Source organism: Procambarus clarkii, chromosome 12 (assembly GCF_040958095.1).
Source record: "Procambarus clarkii isolate CNS0578487 chromosome 12, FALCON_Pclarkii_2.0, whole genome shotgun sequence".
NCBI classification, from domain to species: domain Eukaryota; kingdom Metazoa; phylum Arthropoda; class Malacostraca; order Decapoda; family Cambaridae; genus Procambarus; species Procambarus clarkii.
In genome coordinates, this window is record NC_091161.1 from 11579900 (window position 1) to 11601271 (window position 21372).

Here is a 21372-nt window from a genome sequence, read left to right on the forward strand (position 1 = left end):
GCTTTAACTAGCTTGTAACTCTTTAACTTGACCAAACTTACGAATAACTTTGCATATAGTTAAAACAGTTATTAGTTTCAGCGCCTCAGTGTGGCAGTCCAAAGGGGAAACGCCTGCTGCGTCCTCGGTTCCTGTCTGGAAGCGGAGGAGCTCCAAGAGATCCATAACTTTTAAGCACTCGTTGTATTCACCAATGTACAACTTATCCCTGGAAACACAAACCGAAACTGTCTCTATTTTCCCGCTTGTTACAACTTGTAATAAAGTTGTTACATCTTGGCTTAACGTGTTTATGACGTATTAGAACGTTGTTACAACTTGTTATATTGGTTGTTATAACTGGTTAGGTGGTGTTAACACTTGTTCGAACGTTGTATCAACGTCGTAGTTTCGGTGTGTGTTTGGCGGGCTTGCTGTAATCTTTAAATATCTAATAAAGGAGAACAAAACATAAAAGGAAGGCGAGGGGTAGTACAAAACATGCAAACTGCATTGGAGGAGACCCAAAACCCTTCGGATGTGTTACGTGTACCTTTCTCCGAGGCTGTGTGTACCTTTCTCCGAGGCCGTGTGTACCTTTCTCCGAGGCCGTGTGTACCTTTCTCCGAGGCCGTGTGTACCTTTCTCCGAGGCCGTGTGTACCTTTCTCCGAGGCCGTGTGTACCTTTCTCCGAGGCCGTGTGTACCTTTCTCCGAGGCCGTGTGTACCTTTCTCCGAGGCCGTGTGTACCTTTCTCCGAGGCCGTGGGTCACCTTCCAACCAGAGGTGGTACCCCCTTTCCCTTTTATAATAATAATGCAAATTTATGAAAACAAACCTTTTTTTCCAGTACACAATATGTTAAAATTGATGAATGTGTTTTTGGGGGGGGGGGGGTCAGCCACCGCTTTAACGAGCCTGGCCTGAGGAGAGGTTGGGCCCTTGCTTTGTCTTTCTCAGAACAGTTAAATGCTTTAATTTTTATAGCAAGTGTGATCTAACTTAGCTATCTGTATAGCCCCGATCTATATGTATATAGCCCGTGCTACTTGCCCCGCTCCTGTGCCAGGTAAGTCCACTACGGGCTCACCATAGTCCGTGCTACTTGCCCCGCTCCTGTGCCAGGTAAGTCCACTACGGGCTCACCATAGCCCGTGCTACTTGCCCCGCTCCTGTGCCAGGTAAGTCCACTACGGGTTCACCATAGCCCGTGCTACTTGCAACTTTTTTGTTCCCAGTAGCTGAATTTAAAATAACGTTTTACTGTTGCTAAAATATATCTATAACATTGATAGGAGTAAGAAAAGTGTAGAGGAACTCTTACCGGACGACGGGGCGCTGTTGTGGCCTTGATACGAGAGCATGGAAAGACGGAAGGTGTTAGTATCTCGCTGGGACAGTCACTATCATCACCATACTCTCTCACACCATCACCTCTCACTGTGTGTGTGTGTGTGTGTGTTTGTGGGGGGTGTGTGGGTGGGTTGGTGTATGGGTGTGTGTGTGTGTATTTACCTAGTTATGCTTGCAAGGGTTGAGTTTTGGCTCTTTGGTCCCGTCTCTCAACTGTCAATCAACTGGTGTACAGGTTCCTAAGCCTATTGGGCTCTATCATATCTACACTTGAAACTGTGTATGGAGTCAGCCTCCACCACATCACTGCCTAATGCATTCCATCTGTTAACTACTCTGACACTGAAAAAGTTCTTTCTAATGGCTCTGCGGCTCATGTGGGTACTCGGTCTCCACCTGTGTCCCCTTGTTCGTGTCCCACCAGTGTTAAAAAAGTGTTTTTGTCTTTGTCAATTTCTCTGAGAATTTTGTAGTGTGTGTGTGTGTGTGTGTGTGTGTGTGTGTGTGTGTGTGTGTGTGTGTGTGTGTGTGTGTGTGTGTGTGTGTAGGCAGCACGACCCACCACACACACACAGCTAGTAGCACTGCTCACTATGATCACTCAAATGTGTAAACATATAAATATTTACAAAAAAAAAGGGATGAGGGAGAGAGAATGTAGAGGTGGAGGGGGTGTGGAAGAAGGGAGAGAGGGGAGAGAGGATAGGAAAGGAGATGGGAGAGGGAAGGACATAGGGGTAGCATACAGAACCCAAAGATAAGATTTTGGACCTTGCATAAAGCCACTGCAGCTTTACATTTCCCACATTGATTTGGAACATGTTCATCGTTTGCAACATTGCTCATGTTGGAAAACAATCACTTATGCAGGCGATGAGTCGCAACGTGGCTAAAGTATGTTGACCAGACCATACACTAGAAGGTGATGGGACGACGACGACGTTTCGGTCCGTCCTGGACCATTCTCAAGTCGATTCTCACAATCGACTTGAGAATGGTCCAGGACGGACCGGAACGTCGTCGTCCCTTCACATTCTAGTGTATGGTCTGGTCAACAGTCACTTAGTGACATATTGAAAGGATTCCATACGTTTGGACTTTCTCTACTGGTGAGGGGGGTGAGAGGTGAGGGAGAGGTGAGGGAGAGGTGAGGGAGAGGTGAGGGAGAGGTGAGGGAGAGGTGAGGGAGAGGTGAGGGAGAGGTGAGGGACACGAAATGAGGAAAGGTAATTAGCAGGAGACAACGATAAGCCTATTTGACTAACGCATTGCAAGGGATATGAGGACGAGGAACTGGGACATGAGGACAAGGAGCTGGGACATGAGGACAAGGAACTGGGACATGAGGACAAGGAGCTGGGATATTAGGACAAGGAGTTGGGATATGAGGACGAGGAGCTGGGATATGAGGACGAGGAGCTGGGATATGAGGACAAGGAGCTGGGATATGAGGACAAGGAGCTGGGATATGAGGACAAGGAGCTGGGATATGAGGACAAGGAGCTGGGATATGAGGACAAGGAGCTGGGATATGAGGACAAGGAGCTGGGATATGAGGACAAGGAGCTGGGACATGAAGACAAGAAACTGGGATGTAAGGGATGAGGATCTCCAGATGGAGCCATCGGGGATCAATTGCCGCCTTGTAACCTGTCTCCTTAGTAAGGCAATTACATGTTAGGGAGGTAAATGCTTTGAGCACTGAGATGGGCTCGAACACTGGAAGACAACACACACTCAGAATACAGGTAACACCATGGGTTAAACACCATAAAACGAGGAAACATTTTCAGTAACAATCAGTTCACATTCCGTATAATTAACAGGGAAAACACAAGAATAATATATAGTATATGCGGGGTACAGTGCAATCCAGATATAACACGAATTGTTTTAAACACATATTTATAACGAGTTGACCTGGGTAAGTAGACCACCCATTATAACGGTAAGACAGGTAAACAGGTCCTTTGGTATAACACATAGGTGAATAGGTTACATTATGTGAACAGGGATATACTATGTGCATTATATATATATATAAATATATTATATATATTTCGTTTAAAACGACAAAGTTTTAGATTTATGATTCTGGGGCGAGTCTTCTCGATATTAATGTTTTTCTTCACTGAAGCATGAAGTTGAAAAATTAACTCTCCAAAGTTTATTTTTTTGGTGATGAGATCCAATAAAGTGTAAAAATTGAACTTTGGAGAGTTCATTTTTTCAACTTCCTGCTTCAGTGAAGAAAAACGTAAGAAATAAAGAAGATTCGCTCCAGAATCATAAATCTAAACTTTGTGGTTTTCAACGAACTATGTTTAAAAGAAAGACTGCTACCAAAATATACTATTATATATTATATATATATATATATACACATACAAACCCAATATGAGACAAGACAGGCAAAAAAGTGTGCAATATGAACCATTAGACTGGTGAGAAAAGTCCGTAATGACTGCAGAAACAGGTAAACACAGCCCAATAGGTCAAACAAGACAGGTAAACAAGGATACACGAGGCCAGCAGCAACAACTGGGTAAAACACGCCTTCTCTTCCTTACCCGGATACACACACACTACTTTTCCTTTCCAGTTGGCAGTGGGGGAATGAGAGAATTCATTCAGAATGAGAGAATGAGAACGAGTATGCAAGAGTGAGATTGGCAGCTTTGAGACACACATGGCATGACCTCATCTCAAGTTGATCTCATAAGAACAGCTAATCTATAACATCTATAGAAACCATGAGAATAATGTACATATATGAGTATAAAATATACTGTATTGGAATACACTGCTACTCTATAAGTAATGTTAGTTGCTAATATATCACAAAACTCTAGCATTAACTTAGGTCAGCTGGATATATCTACACATTATATAACTGGATAATAACTTACATAAAAATCAATTAAAAATAATCTGTTCTTCACAGTTTTTAATGTTAAAATTGTGTTCTGTGCCGGAAGTGAAGTAATTCTGAAATGTGAATTACTGTATAAATATATATATTTGCTCTAATATAGTTAGTTTAGCTCTACATGCAGTGGGAGTTCACTAGAGGGAGAAGAATAATATAAGATTTGGTAGTTATCTTCCCACACCCCAAGTCTTCTATGCCCGGCGTCCACACTAATGTTGATCAGACCACACGCTAGAAGGTGAAGGGACGACGACGTTTCGGTCCGTCCTAGAGGACAAGGAGCTGGGGTATGAGGACAAGGAGCTGGGATACGAGGACAAGGAGCTGGGGTATGAGGACAAGGAGCTGGGGTATGAGGACAAGGAGCTGGGATATGAGGACAAGGAGCTGGGATATGAGGACAAGGAGCTGGGATATGAGGACAAGGAGCTGGGATATGAGGACAAGGAGCTGGGATATGAGGACAAGGAGCTGGGATATGAGGACAAGGAGCTGGGATATGAGGACGAGTAGCTGGGATATGAGGACGAGGAGCTGGGGTATGAGGACAAGGAGCTGGGGTATGAGGACAAGGAGCTGGGATATGAGGACGAGGAGCTGGGATATGAGGACAAGGAGCTGGGGTATGAGGACAAGGAGCTGGGATATGAGGACGAGGAGCTGGGATATGAGGACGAGGAGCTGGGATATGAGGACAAGGAGCTGGGTATGAGGCCCCACCATTCTCAAGTCGACTCATTCTCAAGAATCGACTTGAGAATGGTCCAGGACGGACCGAAACGTCGTCGTCCCTTCACCTTCTAGTGTGTGGTGTGGTCTGGTCAACATACTTCAGCCACGTTATTGTGACTCCTCGCCTCCACACTAATATTTTTTCACTAGTTAACGCGCCGGCGACACACACACTAGACACACTTTCCAGCGACCAAATATGCTAAGGTTCCCTCCTGTTGTTGACACAGACTGCTCTTCCAGATTCATGGCTGAGAGTCACAACTCTTTTTAGGGACCGTTGGACAGATGACAGATTCATGGATAGTGGTTCGTTTAACTTCACCTGGGATGTGCCCCACACAGCCCCCACCCCCTACAGTGTCATCCGGGATGTGTCACACAGCCCCAACCCCTGCAGCATCACCTGGGATGTGTCACACACAGCCCCCACACCCTCCAGTATCATCTGGAATGTGTCACAGCCCCACACCCCTCCAACATCACCTGGGATGTGTCACACAGCACCACCCCTCCAACATCACCTGGGATGTGTCACACAGCCCCACACCCCTCCAACATCACCTGGGATGTGTCACACAGCCCTACCCCCTCCAACATCACCTGGGATGTGTCACACAGCCCCACACCCCTCCAACATCACCTGGGATGTGTCACACAGCCCCACACCCTCGCTCACATCAGCAGTAATCAAACCTTAAAACTTAAGACAAGCAAAAGTTGAACGAAACTGAAAGTTGGCAACTGTCAATCACTGCTGAAGGGGGGGGGGAGGGAGGTAATGGTGGGGGGGGGGGCCTACAGGTGCAGAACATTCCGAAAATATCCTGGCAGTGAAATCCCTCCAAAAAATGTATTTCACATGTGTAAGTTTGGTATTTATGAAATGCATCTTAAAGGCAGGTTGACTACTTTTAATCTACGAGCAACTTGTGTGTTACTTGATGTGAGAGTGGGCAGAGCTGCCCTTAGTGGGAGGGCGAGAGTGGGCAGAGCTGCCCTTAGTGGGAGGGCGAGAGTGGGCAGAGCTGCCCTTAGTGGGAGGGCGAGAGTGGGCAGAGCTGCCCTTAGTGGGAGGGCGAGTGGGGGCAGAGCTGCCCTTAGTGGGAGGGCGAGAGTGGGCAGAGCTGCCCTTAGTGGGAGGGCGAGAGTGGGCAGAGCTGCCCTTAGTGGGAGGGCGAGAGTGGGCAGAGCTGCCCTTAGTGGGAGGGCGAGAGTGGGCAGAGCTGCCCTTAGTGGGAGGGCGAGAGTGGGCAGAGCTGCCCTTAGTGGGAGGGTGAGAGTGGGCAGAGCTGCCCTTAATGGGAGGGTGAGAGTGGGCAGAGCTGACCTTAGTGGGAGGGTGAGAGTGGGCACAGCTACCCTTAGTGAGAGAGTGACGTGAGAGAACACCAGTTCTAGTGTCTTACCAGAGGTCGAAGTTGGCACTGTTGCTCCTGAGGGCATCGCTGAAAAATACATCACACACACACACATTTATTATATATATAAATATATAATCACAAGAATCTCTCTAGGAAGAGAGATTGAGCCTATTCCTTCATCGCCTGTTCAACGGCAACACGTCTGCATGTTCAAGAATAACGAATTAACAGCAAGAGCAACAACAACTATATACGTCTAGACATGACACCCCCACACACTACACCCCAGTACCCCACGACACTGGGCGTCTGCAAGGCCCGCGCCACTCGCTTCATAACATGTACATTGCTCGTTTGCGTCTGCCGGCTTTCAATTATCTGTACACCAGCGCCATCTACATGGCCAAACCCGTGTATGTATTGGAGCCACCAGTCGCTACGCATCAGAATACTCTTCAGTGCTCATACCTGCTATATCTGCTCTCGCACTACCTTGTGTGGTGGTAGATTTACGCAGTCTCGTACATAGTATTCTAGCATCATTTCTTTTGATCTTTAACGTAACGTTAACTTGTTTGTTTGCTTTTCATTTTTGCACATTGTATTCAGCCAAGTCATAAAGGAACTATTTTTATTTCTTGTAAATTATTAAAGTCATTTTTTGTCATAGTAAAATATTTAAATGTTTTTATTCTTTGTACTTTATCGCACAGCTACCACACCGTATCTTGAGGTTATCTTGAGATGATTTCGGGGCTTTTTAGTGTCCCCGCGGCCCGGTCCTCGACCAGGCCTCCACCTCCAGGAAGCAGCCTGTGACAGCTGACTAACACCCAGGTACCTATTTTACTGCTAGGTAACAGGAGCATCGGGTGAAAGAAACTCTGCCCATTGTTTTCTCGCCGGCGCCTGGGATCGAACACGGGACCACAGGATCACAAGTCCAGCGTGCTGTCCGCTAGGCCAACCGGCTCCCTACATAAGAGATGAAGAGATCATCTACGTGAAGAGATCTAGCTTTATTTACTTTGTTTTTACTTTTTTTGTTTAATGTTCATGACATTCCATCTTCCTTAATAGTCACTGCTCTATTAGTCAGTTTACCGTAACATATATATTATATTATGCACACACAGTGTGGTGTGTGTGGTGTGTGTGGTGTGTGTGGTGTGTGGTGTGTGTGGTGTGTGTGGTGTGTGGTGTGTGTGGGGTGTGTGTGTGTGTGTGTGTGTGTGTGTGGTGTGTGTGTGTGTGTGGTGTGTGTGTGTGTGTGTGGTGTGTGTGGTGTGTGTGTGTGTGTGTGTGTGTGTGTGTGTGTGTGTGTGTGTGTGTGTGTGTGTGTGTGTGTGTGTGTGTGTGTGCGTGCGTGCGTGCGTGCGCGCGCACATAATTGGAAGCACACTCACAAGAAGAGTTTGGTGATGTAACCGAGAAATGTACAAGCATTGTACACAGTAAATAATCATGAACAATTTCCTTAAAAAGAAGGGAACAGTTTTTCGTGACAAGAACATGGTGGCGCTCCTGACGGAGTACCGGACAATACTGACACGTGGGTCCATTCTCCCTCCCACCATGGGTCCATCATGGGTCCATCATGGGTCCATCATGGGTCCCCATCATCATGTCTCAAGCACAGAAACGCGGTCACTGGCACTATCCGCCGCGCACGTTCTCAGCAAGGTGAGTACAACTTAACGCCCAGGCGGCTGGCGACGGGGACGGGGTGTAAGGGGGGCGTACGACCCTCACCTTGCATACGTCAAGGTGCAGAGCGACGTACGACGCTCACCTTGCATACGTCAAGGTGCAGAGCGACGTACGACGCTCACCGGCCACACAGACACACACAACTACCTCCTGCCGCCGCCGTCGACAGAGCCGTAGCCGGCCGCCCACATGCAAGGGACACAAACACTATTTTGAGATCCGTCTGGCACCGGACCAGTGTTTGGGCTAAGGTTACCGTCGCTGGCGTCCCCGGCGCCGCGCTCTGCTGCACCTTGTCTCACCCTCAAGGAACCTGTACTATGTATGCAGTAATGTCAGTGTTGCGAGGTATGTGTCCAGGTGGCAGGGGAGGGGAGACACTGTCAGTGTGGCGCGGGTACACAGTGATGCTTGGCTGCCTCCTGCTGCTGCTGCTGCTGCTGCTACCCATGTGTTCTTACTGCTGCTGCTGCTGCTAACCCATGTGTTCTTACTACTGCTGCTGCTGCTGCTGCCACCCATGTGTTCTTACTGCTGCTGCTGCTAACCCATGTGTTCTTACTGCTGCTGCTGCTGCTAACCCATGTGTTCTTACTGCTGCTGCTGCTGCTAACCCATGTGTTCTTACTACTGCTGCTGCTGCTGCCACCCATGTGTTCTTACTGCTGCTGCTGCTAACCCATGTGTTCTTACTGCTGCTGCTGCTGCTGCTAACCCATGTGTTCTTACTGCTGCTGCTGCTGCTAACCCATGTGTTCTTACTACTGCTGCTGCTGCTGCCACCCATGTGTTCTTACTGCTGCTGCTGCTAACCCATGTGTTCTTACTGCTGCTGCTGCTGCCACCCATGTGTTCTTACTGCTGCTGCTGCTGCTAACCCATGTGTTCTTACTACTGCTGCTGCTACCCATGTGTTCTTACTGCTGCTGCTGCTGCTAACCCATGTGTTCTTACTGCTGCTGCTAACCCATGTGTTCTTACTACTGCTGCTGCTGCTGCCACCCATGTGTTCTTACTGCTGCTGCTGCTAACCCATGTGTTCTTACTGCTGCTGCTGCCACCCATGTGTTCTTACTGCTGCTGCTGCTGCCACCCATGTGTTCTTACTGCTGCTGCTGCCACCCATGTGTTCTTACTGCTGCTGCTGCCACCCATGTGTTCCTGCTGCTGCAGCTGCTGCTACTAGTAAAGTGCCAGTACTCGAAGCACTAGTACGGATAAAGCACCAGTACCAATAAAGAACGAGTATTAATAAAGACCAATAAAGCACCAGTACCAATAAAGCACCAGTACCAATAAAGCAACAGTACCAATAAAGCAACAGTACCAATAAAGCACCAGTACCAATAAAGCACCAGTACCAATAAAGCACCAGTACCAATAAAGCACCAGTACCAATAAAGCACCAGTACCAATAAAGCAACAGTACCAATAAAGCACCAGTACCAATAAAGCAACAGTACCAATAAAGCAACAGTACCAATAAAGCAACAGTACCAATAAAGCAACATCACCAATAAAGCACCAGTACCAATAAAGCAAAAGTACCAATAAAGAACGAGTATTAATAAAGCAACAGTACCAATAAAGCAACAGTACCAATAAAGCAACAGTACCAATAAAGCAATAGTACCAATAAAGCAACAGTACCAATAAAGCACCAGTACCAATAAAGCAACAGTACCAATAAAGCACCAGTACCAATAAAGCACCAGTACCAATAAAGCACCAGTACCAATAAAGCAACAGCACCAATAAAGCACCAGTACCAATAAAGCAATATTACCAATAAAGCAACAGCACCAATAAAGCACCAGTACCAATAAAGCAACAGTACCAATAAAGCATCAGCACCAATAAAGCACCAGTACCAATAAAGCAAAAGTACCAATAAAGAACGAGTATTAATAAAGCAACAGTACCAATAAAGCAACAGTGCCAATAAAGCAACAGTACCAATAAAGCAACAGTACCAATAAAGTACCAGTACCAATAAAGCACCAATACCAATAAAGCACCAGTACCAATAAAGCATCAGTACCAATAAAGCATCAGCACCAATAAAGCAACAGCACCAATAAAGCAACAGCACCAATAAAGCACCAGTACCAATAAAGTACCAGTACCAATAAAGCACCAATACCAATAAAGCACCAGTACCAATAAAGTACCAGTACCAATAAAGCATCAGCACCAATAAAGCAACAGCAATAAAGCAACAGCACCAATAAAGCAACAGCACCAATAAAGCACCAGTACCAATAAAGTACCAGTACCAATAAAGCAACAGCACCAATAAAGCACCAGTACCAATAAAGCACCAGTACCAATAAAGTACCAGTACCAATAAAGCACCAGTACCAATAAAGTACCAGTACCAATAAAGCACCAGCACCAATAAAGCATCAGCACCAATAAAGCAACAGCACCAATAAAGCACCGACCACATTAAATAATAAACCTAATCAGCCATCTGGAGCTTTGCATATAAATGTAATTATTGTTCAACACAGCAGACGCAGACCCACCTGACGTCACCACCACAGCAGACGCAGACCCACCTGGCGTCACCACCACAGCAGACGCAGACCCACCTGACGTCACCACCACAGCAGACGCAGACCCACCTGGCGTCACCACCACAGCAGACGCAGACCCACCTGACGTCACCACCACAGCAGACGCAGACCCACCTGGCGTCACCACCACAGCAGACGCAGACCCACCTGACGTCACCACCACAGCAGACGCAGACCCACCTGGCGTCACCACCACAGCAGACGCAGACCCACCTGGCGTCACCACCACAGCAGACGCAGACCCACCTGGCGTCACCACCACAGCAGACGCAGACCCACCTGGCGTCACCACCACAGCAGACGCAGACCCACCTGACGTCACCACCACAGCAGCCAGAGGGCTAACAACCTCACATTCCAGCACCACTCTTACCACTACCACTTAAGGGCTACTCATGCCCGTGCCAGCTATTGACTGACTTAATGCTCATCAATCAACACGACTGACAGCTCGTCAACACGACTCATTTGCAATTCAGACAATGAATCCAAATCCAGCATAGTACCATGGAGCAAGTGGCCCAATCGTCACCACACTTCCAACATGTTTTAGGTTCAGATCAATAATAATAATAATATTTCTCTACACATTCCGATCTTTTACTGAACGTCACATCAAGAAAGTCTGGCAAGGGCCAAGCTTTCTAGAATCAGAAGGCGGGTTAAAAACTGGTATCCAAAGTGTTGGATTAAAACTTTGGTTCAAAGATGTTGGTTTAAGGTTTGAATTCCAGGCGAGAGGACTGAGATTTGGTTTCCAGGATGGTGGGTTGAGTCTCGGCTTCCAGGATACTGGGCCAAGTCTCGGCTTCCAGGATGCTGGGCCAAGTCTCGGCTCCCAGGATGCTGGGCCAAGTCTCGGCTTCCTGGATGCTGGGCCAAGTCTCGGCTTCCAGGATGCTGGGCCAAGTCTCGGCTTCCAGGATGCTGGGCCAAGTCTCGGCTCCCAGGATGCTGGGCCAAGTCTCGGCTCCCAGGATGCTGGGCCAAGTCTCGGCTTCCAGGATACTGGGCCAAGTCTCGGCTCCCAGGATACTGGGCCAAGTCTCGGCTTCCAGGATACTGGGCCAAGTCTCGGCTCCCAGGATGCTGGGGCAAATCTCTGCTTCCAGGAGGGTCAAAACTGTGCTTCCAAGGGGGGTGCTTTTGACATGTGGAAGCCAGGCTTTGTGGCGGTGCACATTTAGGAAGGTAAAAGTCACTGTTTCAGAGTTACTGAGCCTACACACACGTCACTGTTGAGCTAGAGACAAGCTAGTACACCCGAGTAACATCACCTAAACTCATCCCACATCTTCACCTTTACTTGAATTAGTAGTAAAAACTAATTATATTTAGTGCAGTCTCATTGTAAACAAAATAAAATGCATCAGTGTATAAAGCACAGTAAAAATAATGTTTCAGCAAAAGATCTCAGTAAAGAGCATGTAGCATCAAAGACAAATTGTCAAAATAAAAAAGCATCAACATCACACCAAAAATCGTTTAATGACGGACTTGTTATACGTTTAGTCTACATGTAAACCGTGTTAGACCAGTGTGGTAGGGTCAGGTGTACTGACCTTCTGAGGAAGGGATGATGACGATCTCCGAGGGCGTCTCCAAGTCCCCGTCCTTGGCCACCATTCTGATCTCGTAGGTCCTCCGAGGGTCCAGACCAGAGATGGTCTGGTGGAGGTTGGCCCGCTCCACCGGCGACGATTTCCAGTGTTCAGTTCCCTTCACCCTGTTGCCGTCAGCCGTGGGGGTTACAAATCGCCCAGATTCCGTTAGGTAAGGCTAGGTTAGGTCAAGTTAGGTAAAGCTAGGTTAGGTCAAGCTAGGTAAGGTTAAGTTAGGTAAGGCTAGGTTAGGTCAAGTTAGGTAAAGCTAGGTTAGGTCAAGCTAGGTTACGTTAGATCAGGCTAGGTAAGGTTAAGTTATGTCAGGCTAGGTTAGGTCAAGCCAGGCTAAGTTAGGTCAGGCTAGGTTAATTAAGTCAAGTCAGGCTAGGTTAGATTAAGTTAGGTCAGGTTAGGCTAGGTTAAGTTAGACCAAGTAAGGTTCAGTTTGGTTGGGTTAGATTTGGCTAAGTTATGATAGGTTTGGTTAATTTAGGCTGTGTTAGCTTAGGTCACATTAGGTTTGATTAAAATTAGACTAGGTTAGGCTAAGTTTGGTAAAGTATAATTAACCTAAGTTAGGTTAAATTAGGATACAAAAACCATTTAATTATATCTCACGTCTTACTGTAGAATTTCTAACACATTTGATCAGTTTTATAAACCAATATCAATCATGTTCTAAATTGCATTAAATATTTCATATATATTTTGATTGTTATAATTTGCATATACATTTAGGTAATTGGTCTTCTAGTATGCTCTGATTAGAGTTTGTGTTCCTGAATTCGCACACACACACACACACACACACACACACACACCCACACCACACACACACACTAAAAAAGCAGGTTGTGGAAGCGAACTTAATTCTTAATTTAAAAAAGTAGATATGATAGAAAAATAGGTTCTGAGTTAATTCAACTTGAGACGACTTGAGATTGGAAAGGTGGGATTCAAGAGCTAAAACATGATTCTACCGGAACCAGTAGATCATCTTCCCCGCCTCCAAGAAAATCTGTAACACGACCACTATCACCACCATTAATACCATCACCACTACCACAACTTCCAATATCACCACCACAATTCCAGTATCACCGCATCACCACAACCACTAATACACAAAAGAACTTACAGACTAAGGATTCATTTGACTGTAGTGGAAGCAGACGCTGGTGCAACCTGTCCTCTTAAAAAGAACGTCGCTTTTGGCTGTTTGTCCGTATGGCCGAATATGGACGTAATTTGAAAATGAAAAAAAAAATGAAAATAAATTTGGGATTTTTTTTCAACAACAGTAAGTTAAGGGTCCTCTGATAGGTTAGGTGGGCAGGAAATTCTCATGAAGTTTCAAAACGTTATGAAAAACGTGAATTGAAAGTCGTCTATTCTAACCTTACCGAGTAAGCCAGATGACTCAAACAGAAAAGGGAACAGTACGTCACTTTTGTGAGTCGATTTCATTTCAAATTACGTCCAATTTTGGCCATAGTGAGCATACGAGCCAAAAGTGACGTTATTTTTAAGAGAACGGGTTGCTGGAAAAGCCCTGGAATGAGGCGGCCTGAGAGAAGGAACATACCTGTTCTGAACATAAAAGTCGACACCTGGATGTTCATCAAAGTTGGGTCTCCAGTCGACGCGGATATCGACCCCTCGACCTTCGTCGGCAGCGTCGATATCGCCATCACCATCTTTATCCGCAGCCAAGATGTCACTTCCGTCAATGTCGCCGTCTCCATCTTCATCCCCGATGTCTTTGAAGTCGACATCACCGTCGCCATCGCGGTCGGCAGCAATGATATCGTCCGAGTCGATATCGCCATCGTTATCGATATCTGCCACTGATACGTCGTCATCATCGACGTCGCCGTCATGATCCGTATCCAGGACGTCGTCCCTATCTACGTCGCCGTCGTGGTCAGTGTCCTTGAGAAATACGTCTAGATTCTGAATGTCTGACGTGTCGATGTCTCCGTCACCATCTTTATCAGCAGCGATAAGGTCCTTCCCATCGATATCTCCATCACCATCAACGTCGACGATGTCTGCAGCATCCACATCAGCATCACCATCTCTGTCAGCGGCTCTGAGATCATCAGCATCAACATCACCATCATTATCTACATCTGCGGCGTTATGGTCACTTTCATCCACATCACCATCACCATCAAGATCAGTGACGTCGTCACGGTCGATATCACCATCCCGATCAGAATCGGATAGAAGGATACTTTCACCATCGTCATCGGCAGCATCTATGTCACCATCACCATCCTCATCAGCGGCAATTACGTCATCTCCATCTATATCACCATCACCATCTTCATCACCGATGTCAGCTTCGTCTATGTCACCATCATGGTCTCTGTCAGCGGCTCGGACATCGCTGATGTCTACATCTCCGTCATTATCGATGTCCGCTACATCAATGTCCTCCTGGTCGATGTCGCCGTCACCATCTGTGTCGAGGACGTCGGCCTTGTCAACGTCGCCGTCACCATCAGTGTCCCCGAGAATCGTCTTCCTGAGGTCGAAGTCTGTGGCATCTATGTCACCATCAGCATCCCTATCCACTACATCGAGGTCATCTTCGTCGACGAAGCCGTCACCATCAATGTCACGAACATCTGAGGAGTCGACATCGTTGTCACCATCTTTATCACCTCGTTTGACATCATCCATGTCAACATCCCCGTCATCATCAATGTCTGAGGCTTTAATGTCTTCACCATCAATGTCTCCATCACCATCCACATCAAGAACGTCGTCCTGGTCCACATCACCATCACCATCCGTGTCAGCGAGTAAAGTATTCCTGAAAGTGAAGTCCTTGGCATCAATGTCACCATCATTATCCCGATCTTCAAATTCAAGGTCATCTCCGTCGACTTTGCCATCACCATCAAGGTCAGTTACGTCAGCTGCGTCAATATCGCCGTCACCATCTTTGTCAGCCACCTTGACATCATCCATGTCAACATCACCATCGTCGTCGATATCCGCGGCAGCGAAGTCCTCTGAATCGATGTCCCCATCACCATCCAAGTCAATAACATCACTGCGGTCAACATCCCCATCACCATCACGGTCTTCCAGGAGAGAATCTTCTTCATTGTCATCACTAGCGTCGATATCACCATCACCATCTTCATCCGCTTTAAGAACATCTTGGCCGTCTATATCACCATCACCATCTTCATCTCCGATGTCTGCGGCGTCGATATCACCATCTCCGTCTCGGTCGCCTGCTTCTACATCATCACTATCGACATCACCATCGTTATCAATATCAGCAACTGCACGATCGTCTGCGTCTATGTCACCATCATTATCCGTGTCGAGAACGTCATTTACGTCTATATCACCATCTTTATCAACGTCAGTGAGAAAGGTTCTTCTGAGGATGTAATCTGTGGCGTCTACATCACCATCACCATCTCTATCCATCACCTCTAAGTCATCACCATCAACTCGTCCATCTCCATCTAGGTCAGTTAAGTCAGCCGCGTCTATGTCACCATCTCCATCTTTATCTACGGCTTTTACGTCATCTTCGTCAATATCTCCATCGTTATCTACGTCTGCGGCCCTGAAGTCCTCGTCGTCGACAATGCCGTCATGATTGATGTCTACGACGTCATCCTTGTCTATGTCACCATCCTCGTCTCTGTCTTCTAATAGTGTGTTCTCCTCGTCCTCGTCTGAGGCGTCGATGTCACCGTCGGCGTCGTCATCCGCGGCCAAGACGTCCGACCCGTCGAAGTCACCGTCGCCATCCTCGTCGCCGATGTCAGCTATGTCAACGTCACCATCATCGTCCCTGTCAGCAGCTTTGACGTCTTCCTCGTCAATAACACCGTCATTATTGATGTCAGCTACACCGACATCATCCTCATCGATGTCACCGTCGTTGTCGGTATCCAAGACATCGTCCCTGTCGATATCGCCGTCGCCGTCAGTGTCGCCGAGGATGACGTTCTTGTTTCGTAGGTCGGCGTCATCTACGTCACCGTCTGCGTCGGTGTCGACGCCGCGTTCCGCCTCGCCCTCCTTGAAGATCGACCAGGTGAATACTGGAACCGCAGGAACCAAGGGCTCTGCTTCCTCCAGTTCCACCTCTACTGACGACCTGCAGCAGACACACACTAATTAATGTCTGTTCACTTTACCTGCCGCTGCGCCGGCTATATTTTTTTTTTTTTGAGATATATACAAGAGTTGTTACATTCTTGTAGAGCCACTAGTACGCGTAGCGTTTCGGGCAAGTCCTTAATCCTATGGTCCCTGGAATACGATCCCCTGCCGCGAAGAATCGTTTTTTCATCCAAGTACACATTTTACTGTTGCGTTGAACAGAGGCTACAGTTAAGGAATTGCGCCCAGTAAATCCTCCCCGGCCAGGATACGAACCCATGACATAGCGCTCGCGGAACGCCAGGCGAGTGTCTTACCACTACACCACGGAGACTGCAATCTCAACTGCAATCAATGCAATCTTAATATTACTTCCTCTTACATTATTACATTATCATTGCATTATTCCTCTCTAATATTTGTACGTGCGTTAATGTGGATTTCCATCCACGTGTCGGTGGATTCATGTGTTCACTAGTGTCTGCAGAATCGAGCAATTAGCTCTTGGACCCCGCCTTTCTAACCAATCTATTTTTCCTCTATTATATCTACTACATATATCTCTCTAACACACACAGAAATGACAAATGGTGGTTGACAAATGGAATGGATTAGGCAGTGATGTGGTGGAGGCTGACTCCATACACAGTTTCAAGTGTAGATATGATAGAGCCCAGTAGGCTCAGGAATCTGTACACCTGTTGATTGACGGTTGAGAGGCGGGACCAAAGAGCTAAAGCTCAACACCTGGAGGCCTGGTCGAGGACCGGGCCGCGGGGACACTAAAGCCCCGAAATCATCTCAAGATAACCTTCTTAGTATGTTATGATAAGCATCTTATTGCTTCTTAATTACAATTATTACTTAACCTATCAACGGTATAGGTTAAGTAATAATTGTAAATATGAAGCAATAAGATGCTTATCTTTACATACTAAGAAGGTTAGGTAAGGTCGGTGTTTTCTATGAAGCTTTTCAAGGTAAACTAAAATATTCACAATCAATTAGCATGTCACATATGCACTTATTAAATAAGCCAATATTGACTGTAAGCAAGTGCGAGAACGGGTTGTATGTTGTTACCTTAGAACCAAAACACAGCAACAAAGGTCACTTACCCTTCTCCATGGCCTGCAGCGTTGACAGCTGATACAGTCACCCTGATGGTGGAACTCGGCTCTAGGTCCGAGAGCTTGACTAGAGTAACCGAGGGAGGAAGCCTTTCGTCATACTGGGTCACAGGACCTTCTTGCCCGTCCTCTCTCAGTGTCGTGTAGTGAACTTCGTAGCCTTTCACCACTCCGTGGGGCTCCTCCGGCTCCTCCCAGTTCACCAGTAGGCTATCATCACTAAGCTGTTTAGCCTTAAGATTCGACACCGGCCCCGACTCTGTTGGCAAAGGTTCAGTCGCTTTAATTCATGTTAAGGTCTATTTTTGTGTTCACCAGTAGGCTATCGTCACTAAGCTGTTTTGCCTTAAGATTCGACACCGGTCCCGACTCTGTTGGCAAAGGTTCAGTTGCTTTAATTCATGTAAAGGTCTATTTTTGTGTGGGTGTAACACCTCATTTTCATTCCATACACTGTCATATTTTAAGCATAATTACTAAAAAAAGCTTAATAAAAAATGTCAATGTTATTTAATTTATGAGGCGAACAATGTAGATTATGAGGGCTAAAAGTGTTCCTTTACTCATACTTTGACCATTAGAATGTACATCAGTACGATGATACACATCCACAAGACAATAATATACACAAGAAGCCCCATTTAAGCCCCTCTTTCCCATTAGATTTTTATTAAGAGTCCATAGACTGATATTCCTCAAGTTCACCTTAGTCATAAGATAAGACTTATCTGCAATATTTTTAAAGGTTTAACTATATACGAATTATGTGTATTTTTGCTGTCAGGTTTTTGCCTCGTCAAAGGGGGAAATAAACAGGAGACAGCTGTTTAATTAGATTGAAGGGACAATTAGGGGCTACAATTCTGCCAATACAGCTTTAAACATACAGCATAAATACTAACAATAAAGAATACTATTATTTTAAGTCACTAAAAAGTTTACACATGGTTTCCAAAGAAACTATCCCTACTTATGAGTCATTTGAATTTGAGACAAACTTGTATTATACATCAGACATGTGTAAAGGGACTGCAAGTAGCACACTGACCTCCTTCAGCAGTCTTGAAGGATATGGTGGCACTGGTGGGGCCGCTGAAGGCAGAGTTGACGGCGCTGACCCGAGCACGGTACTCTCTGAAGGGCTTGAGGCCTGTCAGTTCGGCCCGACCCACAGGTCCTGTCGTGAGGACCTGCTGGAGCACTTCATCGTCGTCGTCGTCAGCATCTCCGTCGTCGTCCTCCCAGTACTCCACCTGGTGACCAAGGGTCGTCAAGGGTAGTCACTCGACACAAACCTTTCACTTCATCTTTCTCACACACCCACCAAATGTACATGTATATATAATATAAAATATATTTTATATACATTTCATTTTCAATGAAACATGTGTAAATGAAAACCTGCTGCCAGTATACACCTATATATATGCGAACAAGCCTGAATGGTCCCCAGGACTATATGCAACTGAAAACTCACACCCCCAGAAGTGACGCGAACCCATACTGCCAGTTGCATTGTTGCTCCTGGCAGTATGGGTTCGCGTCACTTCTGGGGTGTGAGTTTTCAGTTGCATATAGTCCTGGGGACCATTCAGGCTTGTTCGCATATATATAGGTGTATACTGGCAGCAGGTTTTCATTTACACATGTTTCATTGAATATGACTGCATATCCTGTTTTGATTATTTTCTTGTTTAGGGCTTCTAATCTAACTAGTGCTCTTGCATCTTAGTTTAATTGGAAAAGGATTTTCCCAAATGACATCTTTGTTCGAGGTAAACTAAAAGAATAATTAACTGTAGAATGTATTACACTAATTCAAAATTTACACAACGTTTCGACTCTATATGGTTCAGTCTCAAGTGATGGGACTGTATTGGGTGTAGTACCCACCAGAATTCAGGACTGCGAAAAAATAATTCAAGATGCCCTAAACCAAGGGATCTAACCGCAAAGGTCGTCAACATTCAGAGCTGTGGAACATAATCTAAAGGTACAAACCCAGTGTAAGTTACAAAGGTGTAAAACATCCCAACATTGCAACACTATCAAGGTTTTTTTTCATAAACTGTTGTGCAATATTGAACCTTAAATACAGGTCTAGTTTGTACATACCGGTACTAACATCAAGAAGATTTGGACACTGACCAATTTTACAAGCCCAACCTCCTGTTTAGATGGCACTTATGTCGACCCTCATACATATATTGACGTAATAGACACTTAAATACACAATAAAGAAAAAAAAAAGGGAAGGGGTGGTAGGAGAAAAGCACACAGAAACTGTATTGGAGGGGACCCACATTCCCTCCAATGCGTTATGTGTGGTTTCCTCCGAGGCTATGGGTCCCCCTTCTTCCAGCCAGACTTGAAAATAGTTTAGTATTACTGAATTTGGACAAACCGGAAACTGTTTTATATTTAAGCTGCTAATAAAATCCAGCTTAACCTAGCCCTCCTAGGCCTAATACATGCTGAGGCCTAATATAGTACATATATATGCTAGAGTAGGCCTTGAAATATTTAAGTTCGGTTTTAAGGTTTATTTCCCCAGACTATAAGGTGAATAGTACCAAATTCTATCTAATTGTCCATTACGTCAATATGCAGAAAATCCACAGAGAAATGTGGAAGTTAGTGAACGTTTCGGCCTGATTAAAGGCGTTGTCAACACTAAACTCCGGTGTTTGAGTTTGGTGTTGACAACTGCTTTAATCAGGCCGAAACGTTCACTTCCTTTCACATTTCTCTGTGGATTTTCCGCATAAAAATGATCAGTGTTTTGTGATCGTCAATTACGTCAATATATGTACGATGGTGCACACAGTTACAAAATGTACTATCTAACAACCCGTTCTTGCACTTGCCTACAGTCAATATTGGCTTATTTAATAAGTGCATATGTGACATACTAATTGTGAATATTTTAGTTTACCTTGAAAAGCTTCATAGAAAACACCGACCTTACCTAACCTTCTTAGTATGTTAAGATAAGCATCTTATTGCTTCTTATTACAATTGTTACCTAACCTATCAACGGCATAGGTTAAGTAATAATTGTAATTAAGAAGCAATAAGATGCTTATCTTAACATACTAAGAAGGTTAGGTAAGGTCGGTGTTTTCGATGAAGCTTTTCAAGGTAAACTAAAATATTCACAATTAGTATGTCACATATGCACTTATTAAATAAGCCAATATTGACTATAAGCAAGAGCGAGAACGGGTTGTATCTAAACAGGTTGGGTTGGGTTAGATTAGGTTAGGTTAACGATCTAAACAGGCCGGGTTGCCCTTTGCAGGTGGTGTTGTGTGAGCCGACCTTGTAGCCCAGCAGGAGACCGTTGACGGAGTCCTCGTCGACAGGGTTCCAGGTGAGGACCACGTCTGTGGCGTCAGTATCGGCTGCTTGGAGGCCATCAGGCTCGTTCTTCGGTACTGTGGGCGAGGGAAAGTCCATTATACTCACAGCAATGGCTGCCATTCCTTCCTTCATGAGGTTAACACAGCTTCTACTATTACTGTGTTGCTTGTCCATCTACTACGCTCAGGGGAGGATTAAGACTTAAGAGACACTAAGAACTGGACAAATTATGGTTACCTTGAGGTGCTTCCGGGGCTTAGCGTCCCCGCGGCCCGGTTGTCGACCAGGCCTCCTACAGGCACCAGGCATGATGCTCTCATATATAATTGCAAATGTAAACAACACTATATTGTAAAATAAATTTTGAGTTTTCGAAATGACACAAAACTTGTATGCAAGCTGCCAAAAAATAGCTTTTTAAATTTGCAATTTAAAATAGCTTTATATATATATATATATATATATATATATATATATATATATAT

At 45.6% G+C, this 21372-nt stretch overlaps 1 protein-coding gene across 3 annotated transcripts in view; it reads right to left on the minus strand.

Moving 5' to 3' along the window:
* LOC123772893 (uncharacterized) overlaps nucleotides 1-21372 on the minus strand; it is a 186816-nt gene that overhangs the window by 34576 nt on the left and 130868 nt on the right. The window contains exons 24-31 of one of the 3 annotated variants that reach the window (XM_069323232.1): nucleotides 20846-20961; nucleotides 18573-18777; nucleotides 17513-17783; nucleotides 13840-16389; nucleotides 12213-12376; nucleotides 6407-6445; nucleotides 3904-3927; nucleotides 1305-1328 (exon numbers count right to left, since the gene is read on the minus strand). In XM_069323232.1, the coding sequence (XP_069179333.1) occupies nucleotides 1305-1328; nucleotides 3904-3927; nucleotides 6407-6445; nucleotides 12213-12376; nucleotides 13840-16389; nucleotides 17513-17783; nucleotides 18573-18777; nucleotides 20846-20961 (3393 nt within the window). The remainder of the gene's footprint in view (nucleotides 1-1304; nucleotides 1329-3903; nucleotides 3928-6406; nucleotides 6446-12212; nucleotides 12377-13839; nucleotides 16390-17512; nucleotides 17784-18572; nucleotides 18778-20845; nucleotides 20962-21372) is intronic. The other 2 variants (XM_069323230.1, XM_069323231.1) reach the window with 2 other exon arrangements.